Source organism: Apiospora phragmitis, assembly GCF_038363925.1.
Source record: "Apiospora phragmitis strain CBS 135458 chromosome Unknown utg000011l:1.0-3236445.0:1.0-3240683.0, whole genome shotgun sequence".
Taxonomy (NCBI): domain Eukaryota; kingdom Fungi; phylum Ascomycota; class Sordariomycetes; order Amphisphaeriales; family Apiosporaceae; genus Apiospora; species Apiospora phragmitis.
The window spans coordinates 2,377,603-2,394,303 of NW_027117411.1; the positions used below are offsets into that span (position 1 = coordinate 2,377,603).

Sequence of the window (16,701 nt, forward strand, 5' to 3'; positions counted from 1 at the left end):
GAATGCCTATTCTTGGTTTCATCTGAGTCACGTTGAAGATGTATGGTCCTACCTGAATCATACTACAAGATGTTGGCCTGTCCCCCTTCCCGTCTGGAAGCCCAAGTCTGCCGACGAGGATTCTGACAAATTTGTCGAGCTGCTCGACACTGAGGAGAAGAAGCCTGCTGCCGCAAAGCCTGCTGCCAAGGCTGCCAACTCAAGCACGCGCCTGCGGCCTTCCTTGGATGTAGTAGCCGTTTCTCAGGCTCCTTCTCCGGGGTCGAGCCCTAGCCTTCCGCCCCCAAGCCGGCTGCTTCTGACAACACCAAGGATTCTTGGATGTCCGCCGTCCCCTGTGAGGAGGAACAGATGAAGCTGCTCCAGGGCGAAGACTCCTGGAACGAGGTTACCACCAAGAAGAGCACGAAGGGAAAGAAGGTCACCGACAGCTCTGCCAATGCGGCCTCGACCGAGAACGTTGCCGCCACTGCAACTCCGGCTGTTGTATCAATATTTCCCAATCACCCTGTTACTTCTGGGGAATACAAAGCCATACCAAAAGGCTAAGAATGGGAAGAAGCATTCCTACTTGGGCAACCGCCAAGTCCCACGTAGAGAGAAAGCAGAAGACCGTCAAGAAAGAGGCTCTCCCTCACATAGAGACTCGCTTCTTCATGGTCAAGAGCGTCGATACCCGCAACATCCTCCCACGTTCTGGCATGGATTCTAACTTAGAGGCGTTCGGCCATTATCCCGCAGATGGTAGCGTCGCGCTTCTTCATGATCAAGAGCGTTGACACTCGCAACATCTTCACCTGCCAGGAGGACAATATCTGGGCCACCTCGTCAGTCGAGAAAGGTAACGTCCTGGCATGTTGTCTTGCTTTTTTGGTCTTGATCTCGTTGCGAGCATTTTGGCTCAAGACCAACTTGAGCAGCGACGATGTCAAAGCACTCGAGGTCATGCTCGCCCAGGTTGAGGCCTTGAAGAGAAATATCACTCATGCTCTCGGATCCTCTCGAGGCGACGATGCCGGTTCGGATCCCAACGCCCAAGGCTGCTGAGAGCAATGGCATGGAGGATTCGATGTAACTGGACTAGGGGGGCCGGACTTCGTGCTCCATTTGCGTCTGGGGTGTGTTCAAGGTGCTACCCTGTAGCTACCCTGCAACGGAACTCGTTTCTTTTCGAACATTACCAGAAGACGATGTTATAGAGAACGAAGCCGATTGGCCTGTTTAATCTCGGTGTCTCTGGTGCGGTTGAGGATTGTCCGTAGCTTGGCAAGATGTGGCAAGAAACGACCTTACCATGGGAGAGTAAGGGTAGTCTGGTACTTCACCTCCTACTAAGAGACGCACAGTAGTGAAAGCCAGCCTTGAGCGGACGGGATCCCTAGTATTCAGCAGGATATGGTCGTATGTGGCAGGAATCTGGGGTGGCAGGTCACATTTGCGAGAGCCAGGACACCGAGCTGCGGACGGCTCTCATCAGCAGCCCGTCATGGTTGCCACCAAGGAGACTCGCTTGACCCGCCAGACCGTTCAAGAGCAAGACGAGGATGCTATCGACCGAGCAGTTCTCAACGGGATTGCTGTTCACGATTAGCTGCTAAGCAAATGGGTTACGTTTAATACGTGCGTTGATGTGTCGCATTCAATACGTGTATTGGTTGGTTGGTGCATTGCATTCAGTGTAAGCATCCTTCCGTTTAATACGGGTATCGGAGAGCTTCCGTTCAATGCGGCTATTGGCAAGCTTACGTTCAATACGGTGAAGGAAGTATAGATATCCCCATCCCCCTCCACTCGGACGGAAGACTCTCCTGGCAAGCACCCATTCCATTGCCCAAACCCCCCTTTACTCTTCCCAGGCGCCGTCCCCAGGACTTTCATCGGCGCTTTTCTTTTTGCCGGCCTCTCACAGCCCTTCGTTTACCCGGCAGGCTTCCGGCATGCACAGCTCATCGTGAGGGCCGTTGTAGGGCTGTTCTCTAGAGGAAGCTATAGATGATAGCTTCTCTCGGGTAGCCGAGACCTGACCGGCAACGCCCGCCCAGTGAGCCTTGTATGAATATTGTCATGAAAGAACCGGGCCGTCGCTATCAACAGCGGCATCACCGAGGTCCGAACTTGCCAGTGTTGCACCGCCGACACACTCGGAGCCCTTGCCCCCACGGAAAAATGTGATTGCATGGTGGCAGGACTAGCGAGTTCTCTTTTGGAGAGGCAAGTGTTGCTCTTTCGGCACCGAGCGACGGCTATCACGCCTCAAAAACTGCAGCAAACTTTGTCTTCGTAATTTAACGGAGAAGACATGTCCCGGCTGGCATGGAACCCTTCCGCGGAACTAAAGGTAAGCAACACTCCTGGTGAGTAGCAATTACATAGCACGTCCATGGCTAACTTGAGTTTGTTTATAGCGCAAGAACCATAACCAGGCTGGCAATGCCAGTCTGGCATTGCCAGACGCGACGTTCAAAACCGAACTGGTGCCCTAGCTATCAACCATGGCATCATCGGGGTTCAGGAAGAGCCGGATAGCTTTGCGAGGACGCATCTTCAGGCCCTGGCGACGAGCAGGGCGAAGCCGTGAAGGAGATCGCGGGTATGTTTCCCCAATGGCACATTCGAATCCAAACTTGCTAACTCTAGTTTTCATCTAGTACGACCGCAGGAGGCTCACGCCGCACACAGCGGCATCATCAAAGCCCGTCGACAGCAGAACCCAAGAAGAAGCGGCAGTATCGCAAGCGCAAGGCTTCTGTTGTCGAGGGTGAAGAAGATGGCGAAGCGAAACGCAAGGAAACCCGTCAAGTCCCCCAAACCCGGGATGGCAAAGATGTCGCGAATGCAGGCGGCAAAAGTCGGCGAGCTGGGTGATGTTGGGTTGCCTCGGTTGTCAAAACCCCTAGAAGCCGCGATGGAGAAAATACCGAGCCGCAACAGCAAATCGGACATGGCCAAGTCCCAGGAGGGAATGGGCATGAAGAGGAAGAAGACCGCTGGTGAGCCAGCAGCGCGGCCCTCGAAACGTACTCGGGCTTCCAAGACCCCGCGGCAGATACTCCAGTCTCCGGCGGCACGAATTCGTCGGGCTCTACCTCCAGCGGCTCGCCCTGCTGCGATCCCAGTTCCTCAGATCCAAGCTCCTGCACCACAGCCTTTTGTATCTCAAGCTCTCCGGCAGGGCCTTCGAAGCGTACTCGACATGAAGACATCGCGCCTCAACAACTGCAGCAATCCAGCCCCTGCTGAAGAAGAGTTGGTTACTCCTGGAGGAGAGTCGCCCCCCAGATGAGCAGCCCCAGCCGAGGAGTCGGCCCCTGCTGAAGATTCGGCTCCTGCTGATCCGTCGGTCCCTTCAGAAGAGTCGGGTCCCACTGAGCCGAGCCAAATCTATTGACTGGCTGCAACAAATAGCCATCACGAGCTCTCTTGATGATACGCTGCTGCAGGACGCTTGATGAGGGCCTCTACAACAAACCAGATACAGTACCGCCCTTCGCATACGAGATGATGCCTAGCCGTCGGTTGAGGAGACCCGGCAGTCGAGTCTGGCGGCACCAGCCCCTAACCCAGACCAGCCAAGAGAGAGCCCCCATGATTGGCGAGGGAGGGAGGATTACATCTGGTGATGGCACAAGTCACCGACTGAATTTTCACTTTGTTAACTCGGCCAATGACGATAACCAGAGCATGGAAGACAGCGACTCTGGGAACGGCGGCAGAATATCCGAACCTCAACCAGCCAAGACCAGCGTGGAAAGGTACTTGGAGGCCGCACACTCTCTCCGCCAGAATCTGCAGAATCCGCGGAGCTCAGGCGCAACGAGAAAGGAATTGCCACCGCCGCATGCCATCGCAACCCTCATTGCGAGTTTGGGAATGGCAAAGTTATTGCGAAGGCAGTTGGCAAAGTAGGCGAGAATTGTGGTTGTTTCGACACCAACCAGAAGAATATCGCGCCTCAACAACTGCAGCAACCATTGTCGTGGTAACTGTGGTTTCTCATTGAGAACCAGAACCAGACCGGCAACGCCAGACGCGACGTTCAGAACCGAACTGGGGCTGTCGCTACCAACAGTGGCATCATGGGGGTTCATGATGGCAGTCTCATCATGAAGGGCATTTGCTGGCAACGGAGAGCTGGCTGATCTGGCACCCAACATCCCATGAGACACTTGCCAGTGAAGGCACTCTTGGCCAATATCTCAACTGAAGCAGACACTGCCGATGTGACTGATACAACAGTGCATCCTCCCGCACTGAGAGAACAGCTATATAAGCATCAGCATATTGCTCTCAAGTGGAGGGACTTGAGGCAAGATGAAGAGAACGTTGCTGTTGGCGACGTCCCCCTTGCGGAACGCGCTTCAGTGGGTGACCTTCCTGTAAGAACGATACGGTAATGCACTGCAGTGGCTGACCTTCCTGTGGGAACGATACGAGAACGTGCTGCATACAATGTGACACCAAGCCAGCCATGTCATGCTCTCGTGCAACATCTGCGGCCTCGAATGCACCAGATGCGACTCCCTCACCGCGCACAAAGGCTTTGTCCATGCCATCAACACTCCATATGTTTGCTACATGGACAATTTTCACAGCAAAGGCTTGGGTTTAACCACCCACGATTTGCTCGTTGAGCATCTTGGTCACAGGCACCAGGGGGCTAATTGCCAACCGGGTCTCCTTTGGGGCTTTCGCAGCTGTGCACTGCCTTCGGTGCTACCTGGTGCCGTCGGTGCTGGTTGCTGCTCTCGGTGCTACTTGCTGCCTTCGGTGCGACTTGCTGCCTTCGGTGCTAGTCGCCAGCTGCGATGGCAAGTCCTTCTGCAAACCTCCTATCCACCTTCACATCCTTTCGATCACCTCAATATCGTAGAATACTTTATTTTGCAACGAGGCCTTCAATTCACAGACTCCCTTTCACTACGTGACCATCTTCATGGTCAACAAATAGGGGGCCAAGCTGCTGCGCTGGATCACCGAGTGCCCAGCCCACTGAACAAGACGTATGGCACCTTAACAACTGCAGCAAAAACAGCAGAACAGCGAATTGTCGTCGTGTGCCCAGCCGGCAGCAAGCAGCTAGCTAGGCCGACCTGGCCGGGGTGAGGTACTCAACCAGGCCCCGCACGTCGTCGCTCCTGCCACCGTTCTCAGCCATGCTAAGAGAGTTCAGGAGGAGATGCAGCAGCAGGCATTGAGCGCCTCGGAGGCTTCGGGGTTGACGCCGTAAGTAGAAATGTCCATCTTCAAATCCTTAAACAAAGAACTAACAAACTCTAGGAACATTTCTGCGGCCACAGGGATCGCGTTCGCGCCCGCGCCTAGCTTGTCCATGCTGGTCAGCAGCCTCCTGTCAAGGAGGAGCCTCAGAAGAAGGGGGGAGGAGTCATTGCGGGACCGGGCCGAGGAGGTGGTGCTTGACTTTGTGCGGCAGCACGCACTGCACGACGTTCTGCGGCTCGTGACGCTGGAGCACAACCCCGGCAGGGCGGCGGTGTGACCCACGGCCTGCGCTACGCACAGGGAGAGTTCGCCCTCTTCACCAACGCCGATGGTGCTTCTAGTGAGTCCAAGAAGCGTTCCAAGAAGCGAAAGCTGATGCAAGTCACTCCCTGCAGGTGGTACCCACCATCACCTGGTGCGCCCCGGCCCTGGCGGTGCTAGCAGATCGGCGCTATTGGTGTTATTCCCCCGGCTGTGCATGTCGGTGCTGCTGCCCTGGACGAGGACAGCGACAGCAGTAACGCGAAGCTGGACAAGTGGCTTATCGTTACGGATTTGCCTAAGCCGTCAACCCCCATTGCTACCACTTTCAAGTCTGATGCTACAGACCAGCAGAAGATCGACCAATCGTCGTCGTCATCTTCAAGCACGGTCAATAAGCCCGTCCAGTGGGCTGATGACCAGCTCACCGTCCCGTCGTTCCGAACCACGACCACATACAGCCGGGGTGAGGCCAAGGCTGCTGTATTTGTCCAAGCCGGCTCTAACCAAGAACGGGACGAGGTCCGCCGACAGGCACGACACGAGACCATCTACAATGCCATGATGGAGGAAACTAAAATGCTCCTCTGGATCACCCAGCTGCCCGGCTATAACGGCCTCGACCCAGCTTCCTGGTTACGAGGCTGTTGTTGCCGGCGGTCTCTCAAGCTTGTACCATGATGCTGTTGAGGACTCAGACGAGGAGGACATGAACAACAACAAGGGCAATTCTGGCAACAAGGGCAATGCTGGTAACGAGAGCGACCTTGATGGTCAATTTGTTACTGATGGTTACTACATCGAGAAAGCTTCTCGCAGGAGTACATGGACTTCTGCAACGCCTACAAGCGCTACGATCTCGAGCATATCCGGGAGAGAAGAGCCTACCAAGAGTAACAAGAGCGATGCTGGCGACGATAGCGACTTCGACGGGCAGTTCGCAATCGACGGCCATTTCATCGAGAATCTGGATGGCACTCTCAGCTTCTCGCAAGAGTTTATGGACTTTTGCAACACGCACAAGCGCCATGACCTCGATCCTCGTCTGCTGCTGCCGACGACAAACCTGGTGAGGCCTTGACGTTCCCTCACCACCACCTGGTTCCCCGACACACGCAGCCCGGCTCGTCGGCGTCGCGTTCTGGTTGCGATATAGGCTTTGGCCATCGATATTCTTCGCGATACCCCCAAAAGCCTCAATGGAATGAAGAAGAAAGAGCATGGCATTCATATGCTCACATCGGACGAGATCACAATTCACTTCTCGTACATATTTTCTATGCCATCTTTGGCACTTTGAGCGCCGAGCGACCGACGTTGGCCAAATGATAGTTCCAGGCGGTAGATATTCCCAGGCTCTTTGGCGTCGCTTTCTGGTTGCGATAAGACGTGGCGGTGCTGCTTTACGCACAACCTACAAATATCAGTAGATGAGAAATCGCTAGAAGGGCATGCGGTTCCTCAGAGGGAAAGGCCCGGCCGAACCTGAGGCAGACCGGCCAGCCAGGCCCCCGAAGCCTTCACCGTATTGGCAGCATCTTGCCTCCTGCCCCACCTTGAACATCAACAAGGGAAGAGCGGCGCTGGCGAAGATGACGACCTCGGCGTCCAGTTCGCGATCGACGATCAGTTCATTGAGAATCCCGACGGCACCCTAAGCTTTTCGCAGGACTATATGGACTTTTGCAACTCGCACAAGAGATATGATCTTGAGCCGATCCGCGAGGAAGAGCCTACCGAGTCGTCGTCTTCTGATACTGCCGACGATGAGCATCGTGAGACCTTGTCGCTCCCGTACCGACTACGCAGCGTTCACCGCGTGGAGAACATCCTGGCCCCTGCCCCTTTCTCCTCTCTTTGCTGCGACGACACCGACGACGTCGACGTCAAGCATTTCGTCACTCGCGAGCTCGGTGGTACCACGGCCAAGGACATGGCCGTCCGCCCGTACGATCCGGAGAAGGATAAGGACCTGGTCATGCTGGAGGAACAGCAGGATGAAGGTGGTGAGGACGCAGACTGCGATGACGATGGTGTCGGCGATAACGATCCATCTACACCCGACCCCAACGCCCAAAAGACGAGTCTTCGTGTTCTAGGATGGATGCCTGGTTACCCCAATCGGCTCCCTAGTTATTCCGACCTGCCTTTTGCTTGGGTATTTTCGGATGGACGGATGACGGTGGCAGAGATTGAAGCTCGATCCCCTGAGCAGCCCGCTACTCCTAGCGGCAATGATGGAATGGGACATGACTCCTCCCCCATCTTTAAGGTTCAGTGGCATAAGCGCGCTTTAAAGGAAAGCGATTTGATACGCGGATCGATCTTGGATGGTGGTGATACTAGGATAATCAGGTTTCTAGGGAGGTTCCCTACACCAGGTGCCTAGGTGCCTTCATCCGGAAAACACCTCAACAATATGATAAGAGACTCGGGCTCTACTTTCCCGCGGACTTCTGGATCAAGCACGATGATGGCTCGAAATGCATCATGGCGAAGCTCGAGAGGATTGAGGATCAAACCGCGATTCCCGATCGTGGCAACACCCCTGATGCCGATCCCAACGCATCAAGGAAACATTATTTTGACTTGACCCACCCGTCTGCGTAAGTGAGCTCTATAACTAACAAGATTCTAGGAGGAGTGTAGTACATGCAAAGAACCCCCTGTTAAGAGATACAAGGGCCCAGCTGTTTGGGTTTCTATTCCTGCGACACTACCCAGAAGCCGTCTAGCTATGACGCTCAGCCGACTGAGAGTTACGATGAGAACTACCTCAATACGCGTCATGGCACAAGAAACGTGTGTCCGATCTCATACGAACTGCTGCCAGATCCCCCCAAGTGGCAAGTGCTTAAGCAAAGACGATGAACTCCGTCTTTCCGACGCCCACAAGGACGACAAGCAGAGGACTAAGCGGATCAACTGGGAGGGCTCCACTTGTCCGCAATGCACCAGACTCAACAAACGGTCTGCTACCAAGCACCAGCTCACAAAATGGTGGCTGGTGTGGCGGGGATTGACTATACCGACATGACTCCGAGCAAGAAGTCAGCGTTGAGGAGGTTCTGCAGAGAACTGCACGGGCCTGGCCATGCTCCAGAAGTTCATGATCTTCTATGGCGTCTACCAGTTCTGGCACATGGCGGTCTTCGATCGCGTCTACTGAGCATTGGATGGATCTCGCTAGGCCTATTGCACCTGGTTGATGGGGCATGAATGATGATTCTTCACTCAGCGCTACGAAAGCACGGAATGAGGGACGAGGACATCTGAATAGAACGTGTGTTCGGGAGATCCTTGCGCCCGTAAGGCCTAAATGCAGCCGAACTGTATCAGGTTAGAAGATACTATCTGGAGGCAGGGAACAAGCAAGAGGCAGAAGACACTTTTGCTGCCGCCCTGTGTTGCCTCCATGAAGGAGGTCGTGGGAAACGTCTTCGTGGTAACGGCTTCGGGCAAGATGCCGTGCTCTCCCCTTCAGCATCCTCTGCGCCATCCTGCGGCAGCGGCACCTGATCCTGCAGATCGCTGCTTTTTCGACCGAGTTCCAGACCCTCGGGCAAGATGCCAAGCCTGAAGCAAAGACATAGCCGGAGCTTGTCGCAAGAGAGGTCCCAGGAAGTGTGAGTCCCATCTATCAAACTTGTGATAACATGTGCAAAATACTGACTGGTGAAGTCCTCAGACCCACGGCCTAGTGAGGCACGAGGCGTGCAAGCCAAGCTATCGAACTGGGGTGCTTCCCACTCCTACCGCTTCCTGAAGTTCGGCCTTGGCAGCCGCATGGAAGAGATTGTGATTGGGTTAGTCGCTGCATGAAGAAACATGGCATTCTTAAACTGATGGTGTGCAACAGGTTCAAAGAACCCCAGAGGGCCGTGTTCAACAAGGCCCTGGAGGGCCTGATGCACCGCGGGTTGGTGCACCGCAAACGCAACGACGGGGCCGCCTACATTGCTACCCACCGTAGGTAGGCTACCCACCGCGCACTGCAGAAGAACATGCTGTGCAGACTTCGATGGGGCACTCGCCCCTTACCCAGTCAAGCATCGGCGCCCTTTCTGTTTCAGGGGCTTCTTTCTGGTCACATATGTATGGGCCGAGAAAGCCGTTGCAGTCGAGAGCAACCCGCCCCTGAGCCTGAGTTTAAGGTCTCAACCATTGACAACATGGTTACGCGCTTTGTGATCAGGTATCACGATCTGAAGGGAAAGCCGAATGACTACGACAGCTTCACCGAGATAAAGTATATCACGAACAAGGAGGTAGAAGAGCATGCTGCCCTCAATCTCCATCGCAAGGATATCGATGTGCGTCGCTTCCGTAACTAGACCCTGGATAGCATGCGCATTGCCCAGGTAAGTCACACAAATATCATATATTTTTGTTGATTCACAAGGACAAATACATAAATAAGGATTACTAACTTTGTCAGAAACAAACAGTACCACCAGATGCTGAGCGATAAGTGGCAGACTGTTACTGATCCTCCGAAGCCGTCGACCCTTTTCGCTGCCCGGTATCCGAATACATGGTACGGCCGGAGAAGGTTGATCCGCAAGTAAGGGAATTGGATGCCGGCCGGCTACTGGCGTGCTGGCGCCTCAAATGCCAAAGCTGCTCTCAGCGAGCCCTGGGACGAGGCTTTGGACAACAGAATGGGCCAGATGGCATTTGCTAGCACAAGGCTTGTGGATGTTTACATTAAACGTTTGCCTATGGTAGGTAAGCCGTCGATATATTTGCTCAGGTTCTGGTGGCTAATGTGACTGGCGGTTTATAACATGAAGCAGGAGAAAAGAACAAAGGGCGGTTAGCCAAAAGAAACCGAAAAGAGACTGAAGTTAGACCGACGTTTAATCGGGCCGAGAAAGAGACGAGAAAGAGACGACAAAAAAAGAAAAAAAGACAAAAAAAAAAAAGAAAAAAGAAAAAGACAAGAAAAAAAAAGAAAAAAAAAAGAAAAAAGAAAAAAGAAAAAGACAAGAAAAAAAAAGAAAATGACAAGAAAAAAAAAGAAAAAAGAAAAAGACAAGAAAAGAAGGGGGAATGCCTTGACCCAGGATGTGGTCAATCCAGGGCATGCGCTCCTTGCAATGACCAGTGTCAAAGGAGGCAAAAGAAAAAAGAAGAAAAAAGGAAAAAAAAAAAAAAAAGAAGAAAAAAAGAAAAAAAAGAGAAAAGAAAACCGATATCGGGGTGTTCCATCAGGCTTCTACATTGGGGGCATGCGCCTGTCAAGCCTGGATCAAATGACCGACGACACGATGTGGTCCCTGTGGCCTATAAAGCTGGTGCAGCGACTCTATGGGCCGTTCCGAAATACCAAGAACACCTCGAGTGCAGCTGGAACCATGGCCGGCAACAGCATCGTCGCTGGGGTGCCTTTGTTGATTTGGAATTGACATTCTCCCGACAAGACTAGCGAAGAGATTTGACGAGAGGTCTGGTTGAGGGCCTTCTCCGAGCTCTTGGCACCAGGGAAGGGGTGCTTGGGTGGCTAGCAAGGCTCCTGCTATCAACACTAAAGTCGCTGGCGATACCCAGGAGCCAGCCGCACCGACGAACAGCTATTTCCGCTTCGATAGTAGCTGGCTGGAATGGCCGGTGCAACACAGCCCCAGAAACCGACCAGGGATGATCAGGATGCTTCGACCCCGGAGGAAGGTTTGAGCAAAGGGAGACAGGGCGACATGGCCATCCGTTCCAAGACAGCCGAAGGCTGAAGAACTTTTCGCCGACTTGACTGATGAACAGAAAGTCAAAGTAGAAGAGGTCTTTGGACGATGGCCAGCCGAAACATTTCGCGCAGAAGGCGTTCTCAGGTTGCTGGAGCCTGCCTATCATGGAAGGCAACAACAAGCAAAGATCGAAGAGATCCTGCGACCGAAGCATGGACTCCGACAAGAAAGATGATAAGGTTGAGGAGCCAGCCCCTAAGCGACGTAAGGACGACTCCGGTCGGCCCTCCGCCTCGTCCGCGCCCGCACGAGACAGCCCAGCCACGGGCAGCTCGACTCTGCCACGACGCCCCAGCCAGAAGCCGGCCGCTTTGTCCCTGCTTTCTAAATCCGCGGCAATCCGGGCTATGCAGGAGATGCAGGCCGATCAGCGTGATGCCGGAAAGAGCCCCGCCTATAGTGGCACTGCTCGGACCCGACCTGGACCCAGCGAACTGGCTCGAACCAAACCCGCCTCCTCGAACGGCCCTTCTATGCTGGCGCGAAACAGCGCCTCCAAGATCACGCCACCCATGAACACACCCCGTGGCAAAGGCTGGGAACAGGGAGCCACGTACCCCGTGGACACCCTACAGCCTTGCCTGTACCGGCCGAAGGTCATGGAGCTTCTCCCGAATGCCTTGAGAGCTGTTTGACCGCGCTATCGCCGCAAGACGTGATTTCACAGAGTTGTATGAGCAACACCGCCACGGAGACTCGCCAACCCCCGTCAGTGGGAAGGACCGGCATTGCCTGCGAAGATGAGGTGGTCGGTATCAAGGCAGACGATGAGCGCGTGCTGGGCTGCGGACACATACGATTGGTTATGTCGGATGAGTTACGAGAAAGGTACCGATTTGCAACGGGGACGCTTTGCTAGTGGTGGCCCATCCCGTCGCTATGACGATGTTGTAAGTCAGCAAGAGACACAGACCTCTTGGCGAAACGTAAGTTGTCATCGATACTCCATCCCTAATAACCTATGTTAACACATTCCAGATGGATTTCAGAAGGGTGTTTGCGTTTCGGCCGGTCAAGTCGGCCATGATGTCGGTGCCATTCAGACCGGTCAGGTGCTGCGATGTGGACAGGATCCTGGTAAGGCATTCTACGTTAATCGCCAGACGGGAAGATGCCTTTGAAGGATGGCTGGCGCTTGGAACACGAGCGAGAGAAGGTTCGTGACCTGGGCGTCATTGAGCTTCGAGTATTTCGAGTCCAAGAGCTTGGAGCCTCGGAATTCAAGCCCAACACCGAGACCTCAAGACTTGCTGAGGTCGCCGAGAAGTCCTTGGTAGGCCGAGCCGAGGCGGCGGAAACAGCGCCCCTTCGAGGACCAGTACACGATGCGGTTCAGCAACGCGGCCGAATGACGGCTACTTTGAGCAGCTGTTCAAGGACTAGCAGCGAAGTCACGGCGGCCGGCATGACAGGACCCAGCCAGTGGAAGGATGCAGAGTGCGTTCACCCATCCATGAAAGGAGTCAAGATGCCGGATACATCAGCAGCGACACCAGGACAGACCAATGTGCCCAACGCATTCCTGATGTACAACGAGTACATCACGGTCAGAGCAAGCAGTGGAACCTCCAGTGCTTGACCACCGGACACTCCGTTCCGGTGACATCTACGGACGTCTTCGGCAAACTGCTGTTATGCTGGGATCTCCAACGGCCATGCGCTCCTGCTTCTGGGCGAGGCAGAACTCGGAGACCCAATGCTCGTCCTTACAGATGCCTCTTACAATGCGGGCAAGGATGCCAAGGCGAAGGGTAGACTTGAGAGGTGCCATAACTGGAAGGGCTCCCACGAACTCGCGCATAGAGCGGCAGGAGAACGAAAAGAAGAAGAACCGCCAGCCGTTGAGCAAGGCGCCCAAAAAGATCATATGTTCTTTTACTGGATGTACCAGCTCATACCGCTATGTTTCAAGGCCGCCAATGATGAGGAGCCCATTGACCAGTCCATGGATGAGGACAGCGACGAGGTGAAGAAAGTCCGTCGACTTTTCTGCATGTGAACAAGAACACCATTAGAAGAACAGAGCCGTTATGTTCTTACTCAAATCCATCCGAAGACATCAGAATCGGTCGATGGTGCACCGACATCAAACGACGTCGAAGACTTCGACGCCAAGCAGCATCGCCGCGACACCACGGCTTCTATCGGAGGTATGGGCTCGCTTCTTGCCCTCCTGGACTAAACCGCCATGACCGTAGGTACAACCATGTAGTACATACTGTCAACCCCGGCTGGGTGGTTCTGGAATGCCAATTCGACGGTGGCAACGCCGTCCACCTGGCCATACCCAAGGAGTCGGCCATCACTTGCACAGGAGGCACCAAGTCCAAGTTCGATGAGCTTAGGGACGCCTGCAAAGCCTATGAAACTGCAGCTCCTTGTAGAGATAGCATGCTTCGGCAAAGCGGCCGCCGTCGAGGCCGAGAGCAGCAAGCAGATGATGATGAGCCTGTCACGCCCTGGTACATGAAGACCATGAAGGCCTACAGGCGACACTGGGGGTTGCCCTCACCATTTGCATGACCCTGTCCAGGTCGACGCCTACCCCTTCTGTCTCCTATACGCCGTGGGCCGCCTCGTCGATCAACGAGGCCCCGTCCCCGCAAAGGTTGACTACCTGCCGATCTACGGCGCTGGCGGTTCCCGCATCCGAGAGATCCAAGATGCATCTGGAGCTAGGCTCAATGCGTCTGATTCGTGCTTGCCTTTATCCACTGAGCGCGCTCTCGTGGTAATGAAAAGACGTGGTTGGAAAGCTACCACCACAAATCGCGATGGAATGCTGGTGTTTTCGCTTTGGAGAGTGGGCTCCAGGGATATGAATGGTACTGGCGCATCGAACCTGGTGCAACCCGTCGACAGCAGAACCTGCGACAGCATCGCAAACGCAAGGCCCCTGTAGAGTGTGAAGAAAATGGCGAACCCGCATCAGCGGCTCCAAAGAAGCGGCCCAAGAAGAAGCCCGCGCAGCCAAAGAGGCAGTGCAAGAAGAGAGCCCGCGCAGGAAGAAGGCGTGGGAAAAGGCGAGGGAACCCCAGCAGGCCCCAAGCCACGACGACAGCGCAAGAGCAACGCAGCTCCGGTACGACGCGGCCGGGTGGCTTCGGCTAGAAGTTCGATGACATTGTGTACTGGGACCGGACCTTCTACCGGTACGACGACGGGAAGTGAGAGGAGGAACACAACCCCTTTGTCGAGCCCGAAGTCCACCGCGCCAGTCACTGCCTCGTTGACCAGCAAGTACAGCGACTTGAGGTCAGCGCCGTTTTGGTTCGGGGCTGGAAACGACTTGGTGTTCTGCCGAGTAGAGACGACATCAATCCTGCCAACATCCAGACCTGGCTGCATTTGGTTACTGTCAAAGGCAACCTCTTGAATCATCACAAGAAGCTGCCGGAGACCGAGGGAAAGAATTGGCTCGTAAAGAGATTCATCGTGGCAGCGCAGTCGTGCAACCTGCTTCCCAAGTGCGCCTGGATCCGACTTGATAACTGTCAAAATTGGCTATACCTCTTTATACCGATCCACAACCCCTGGACCACCGTCCCCTCCTGCACGAAAGAGCTGGCGTACTGGAGATGTTAGAAGAAAAGGTAAGCAAGCCACCACTCTGACTTATAATACAGAGCTTGAAGCTAACTTGGATGCCTGTGACTAGAAAAAAAGATACGAGAAAATAGAAAGACGAGAAAATAAAAAGACGAGAAAATAAAAAGACGAGAAAAGAGAAGCTTAGAAAACACCTCGAAAACCGGGAGAAGGAAAGGAAGCCGAGAGCAAGATGGTGTAGCCATTCACCGGAGCATGATGGCAAAGAAGCGTCTGCTAGCCACCAGTAAATCGTGGAGTTGTGTCACCCACACGAATTCAGAGCGGACATGGCTGACTTTTATGAATCTTGGAAGGCAAGAACTGGCTCTTGATATTCGATGATGTGGTGGAATGGACCGCTATAAAGGGTTTCCCCCCAACAGCACACGGTTCGAGCCTGATCACGACTCAAGACCCGAGAATTATCCCGAACGCAACTCACAATTTGCAACTCGACTCCTTAGACTCCATCTCGGGGGCTGAACTGCTTTCCGCGTATCTGAATTCGCAAGCAGAGGCCATATCTGAAGACGACCAAGGACTTGCTCGAGCAGTGTCAGAGGAGCTCGGCGGCTCGCCCATGGCACTGGCCCATAGCAAGCATGTGTTGGTGTCGACAGGGGATTTGGCATGCTTGCTGAACCGCAGCAAGAGCTTTCGACAAGGCGTTGGATGATATCGTCAAGGACCTCAAAGCCAATTCAGAATACCCGGATCCGCCTCCTTCCCGATCAGCAGGTCCGATGCCGTTTGGTGTAGTGCCTGAGAGCAGCTACTCGTACTACTCTCACAAAGGCTTGCTCGATGCTGACAGAAAACCATCCGGCTTCGAAAAGGGCGTGACATCGGAAAGGGCGCGACAAGATACTGGGCGCCTACTCGTTCTGGGTCTTGGGTATGTTCGCTTGGTTTGCTGTTGATCCCGTCCGAAAAGAGGCGGCTGAGAAGAAGCGTCTGGAAGGAAGCGTCTGAAAGGGAGCGTCTGAAATAGTCAAGATTAACAACGGGTCACATTGAATGCAAGGGAGTCACCCTCACCTTGAATACATGGAAGTCACCCCTCATGTTAAATGCAAAGCAGTTAACTCTCGAGTTGTTGAACGCAAAGCAGTCAACCTTCGATCTGAACGCAGAGAGTCAACCCCCAACGCGAAGCAAACGACATTCGTGTTGAACGCAATGCAACAGACGTTCGCAACCAACCAGACGCAGCCAATACTCGAGGCAGTTACTCGAAACGTCGAAACTGCTGCTATCAAGACAGCCATCCACTGGAACCTGGACATCTGCGAGTACAAGGAAGCGCAATAACAGTCTGCCCAATGGTTAGAGACCACTGAGGACTACGAAGATGTGGCCGAAGGCGAAGATGTTGGCGCGAAACAGCAGAAGATGAAGTATTACCAGAAGCGCGTGATAAGTTTCTACCGCCGGTCAGAATCCATACTGGACCTCACAAGAGAAGTTCATGCGCACTGGAGGTCGTTTATTGCTAGGCTCCTGGACACCATGATTTCTGAACTTCGAGGAAATCATGACTTTCTAACAAGTCATGTGGAAAGCGAGATGCCAAATTCGTTTCTTTGGTCGACTTTGTTCGCATGCCTATCTGACGGAGTTGTTCCTTTCCTTTGCTTGGAATGAGTTGCGCATGATCGTTCATAGCGTCAGAAGGTGCAAGAGGACTGGATTCGAGATCAGGTTCACGATGTGCAGTTGTGGTTGTTGTTGCTGTGGCCAGTCAATGGTCGCACGCCTTTGGGAGCGTGCATTGGCAAGGGCCACTGAATTAATACGCAGTCATGGTTGTGGTTGGTCGACATTTCCACAGATAACTCGTGTGCTTTTCTGATAGCTTATCACGAAAAGAAACGAAGGTTGCCCT

The 16,701-nt window shown here is 53.9% G+C and overlaps 10 protein-coding genes across 10 annotated transcripts; 8 read left to right on the plus strand and 2 right to left on the minus strand.

The window, feature by feature from the left end:
• Positions 1–351: 351 nt before the first annotated feature.
• PG994_013485 (uncharacterized protein) lies at positions 352–1,047 on the plus strand (the record flags this gene model as incomplete). The annotated part of the gene is made up of 2 exons (XM_066864894.1): positions 352–486; positions 907–1,047. The coding sequence occupies 2 exons, from the start codon at positions 352–354 to the stop codon at positions 1,045–1,047; spliced, it is 276 nt and encodes a 91-aa protein (XP_066709855.1).
• A 224-nt stretch (positions 1,048–1,271) lies between these two features.
• PG994_013486 (uncharacterized protein) lies at positions 1,272–1,591 on the plus strand (the record flags this gene model as incomplete). Its single annotated transcript, XM_066864895.1, has 2 exons — positions 1,272–1,302; positions 1,347–1,591. 2 exons carry the CDS (start codon positions 1,272–1,274, stop codon positions 1,589–1,591), a joined length of 276 nt encoding a protein of 91 aa, XP_066709856.1.
• An 888-nt stretch (positions 1,592–2,479) lies between these two features.
• On the minus strand, positions 2,480–3,203 carry PG994_013487 (uncharacterized protein; the record flags this gene model as incomplete). Its single annotated transcript, XM_066864896.1, has 3 exons — positions 2,480–2,627; positions 2,678–2,857; positions 3,022–3,203. The coding sequence occupies 3 exons, from the start codon at positions 3,201–3,203 to the stop codon at positions 2,480–2,482; spliced, it is 510 nt and encodes a 169-aa protein (XP_066709857.1).
• Positions 3,204–3,725: 522 nt separating this feature from the next.
• PG994_013488 (uncharacterized protein) lies at positions 3,726–4,088 on the minus strand (the record flags this gene model as incomplete). Its single annotated transcript, XM_066864897.1, has 1 exon — positions 3,726–4,088. One exon carries the CDS (start codon positions 4,086–4,088, stop codon positions 3,726–3,728), a length of 363 nt encoding a protein of 120 aa, XP_066709858.1.
• A 1,088-nt stretch (positions 4,089–5,176) lies between these two features.
• PG994_013489 (uncharacterized protein) lies at positions 5,177–5,497 on the plus strand (the record flags this gene model as incomplete). Its single annotated transcript, XM_066864898.1, has 2 exons — positions 5,177–5,223; positions 5,278–5,497. The coding sequence occupies 2 exons, from the start codon at positions 5,177–5,179 to the stop codon at positions 5,495–5,497; spliced, it is 267 nt and encodes an 88-aa protein (XP_066709859.1).
• A 51-nt stretch (positions 5,498–5,548) lies between these two features.
• On the plus strand, positions 5,549–6,162 carry PG994_013490 (uncharacterized protein; the record flags this gene model as incomplete). Its single annotated transcript, XM_066864899.1, has 2 exons — positions 5,549–5,560; positions 5,665–6,162. The coding sequence occupies 2 exons, from the start codon at positions 5,549–5,551 to the stop codon at positions 6,160–6,162; spliced, it is 510 nt and encodes a 169-aa protein (XP_066709860.1).
• A 28-nt stretch (positions 6,163–6,190) lies between these two features.
• Positions 6,191–6,562, plus strand: PG994_013491 (uncharacterized protein; the record flags this gene model as incomplete). Its single annotated transcript, XM_066864900.1, has 1 exon — positions 6,191–6,562. One exon carries the CDS (start codon positions 6,191–6,193, stop codon positions 6,560–6,562), a length of 372 nt encoding a protein of 123 aa, XP_066709861.1.
• A 594-nt stretch (positions 6,563–7,156) lies between these two features.
• Positions 7,157–7,870, plus strand: PG994_013492 (uncharacterized protein; the record flags this gene model as incomplete). The annotated part of the gene is made up of 1 exon (XM_066864901.1): positions 7,157–7,870. The coding sequence occupies one exon, from the start codon at positions 7,157–7,159 to the stop codon at positions 7,868–7,870; it is 714 nt and encodes a 237-aa protein (XP_066709862.1).
• A 3,459-nt stretch (positions 7,871–11,329) lies between these two features.
• PG994_013493 (uncharacterized protein) lies at positions 11,330–11,860 on the plus strand (the record flags this gene model as incomplete). Its single annotated transcript, XM_066864902.1, has 1 exon — positions 11,330–11,860. One exon carries the CDS (start codon positions 11,330–11,332, stop codon positions 11,858–11,860), a length of 531 nt encoding a protein of 176 aa, XP_066709863.1.
• Positions 11,861–12,336: 476 nt separating this feature from the next.
• PG994_013494 (uncharacterized protein) lies at positions 12,337–12,804 on the plus strand (the record flags this gene model as incomplete). The annotated part of the gene is made up of 1 exon (XM_066864903.1): positions 12,337–12,804. The coding sequence occupies one exon, from the start codon at positions 12,337–12,339 to the stop codon at positions 12,802–12,804; it is 468 nt and encodes a 155-aa protein (XP_066709864.1).
• Positions 12,805–16,701: the final 3,897 nt, after the last annotated feature.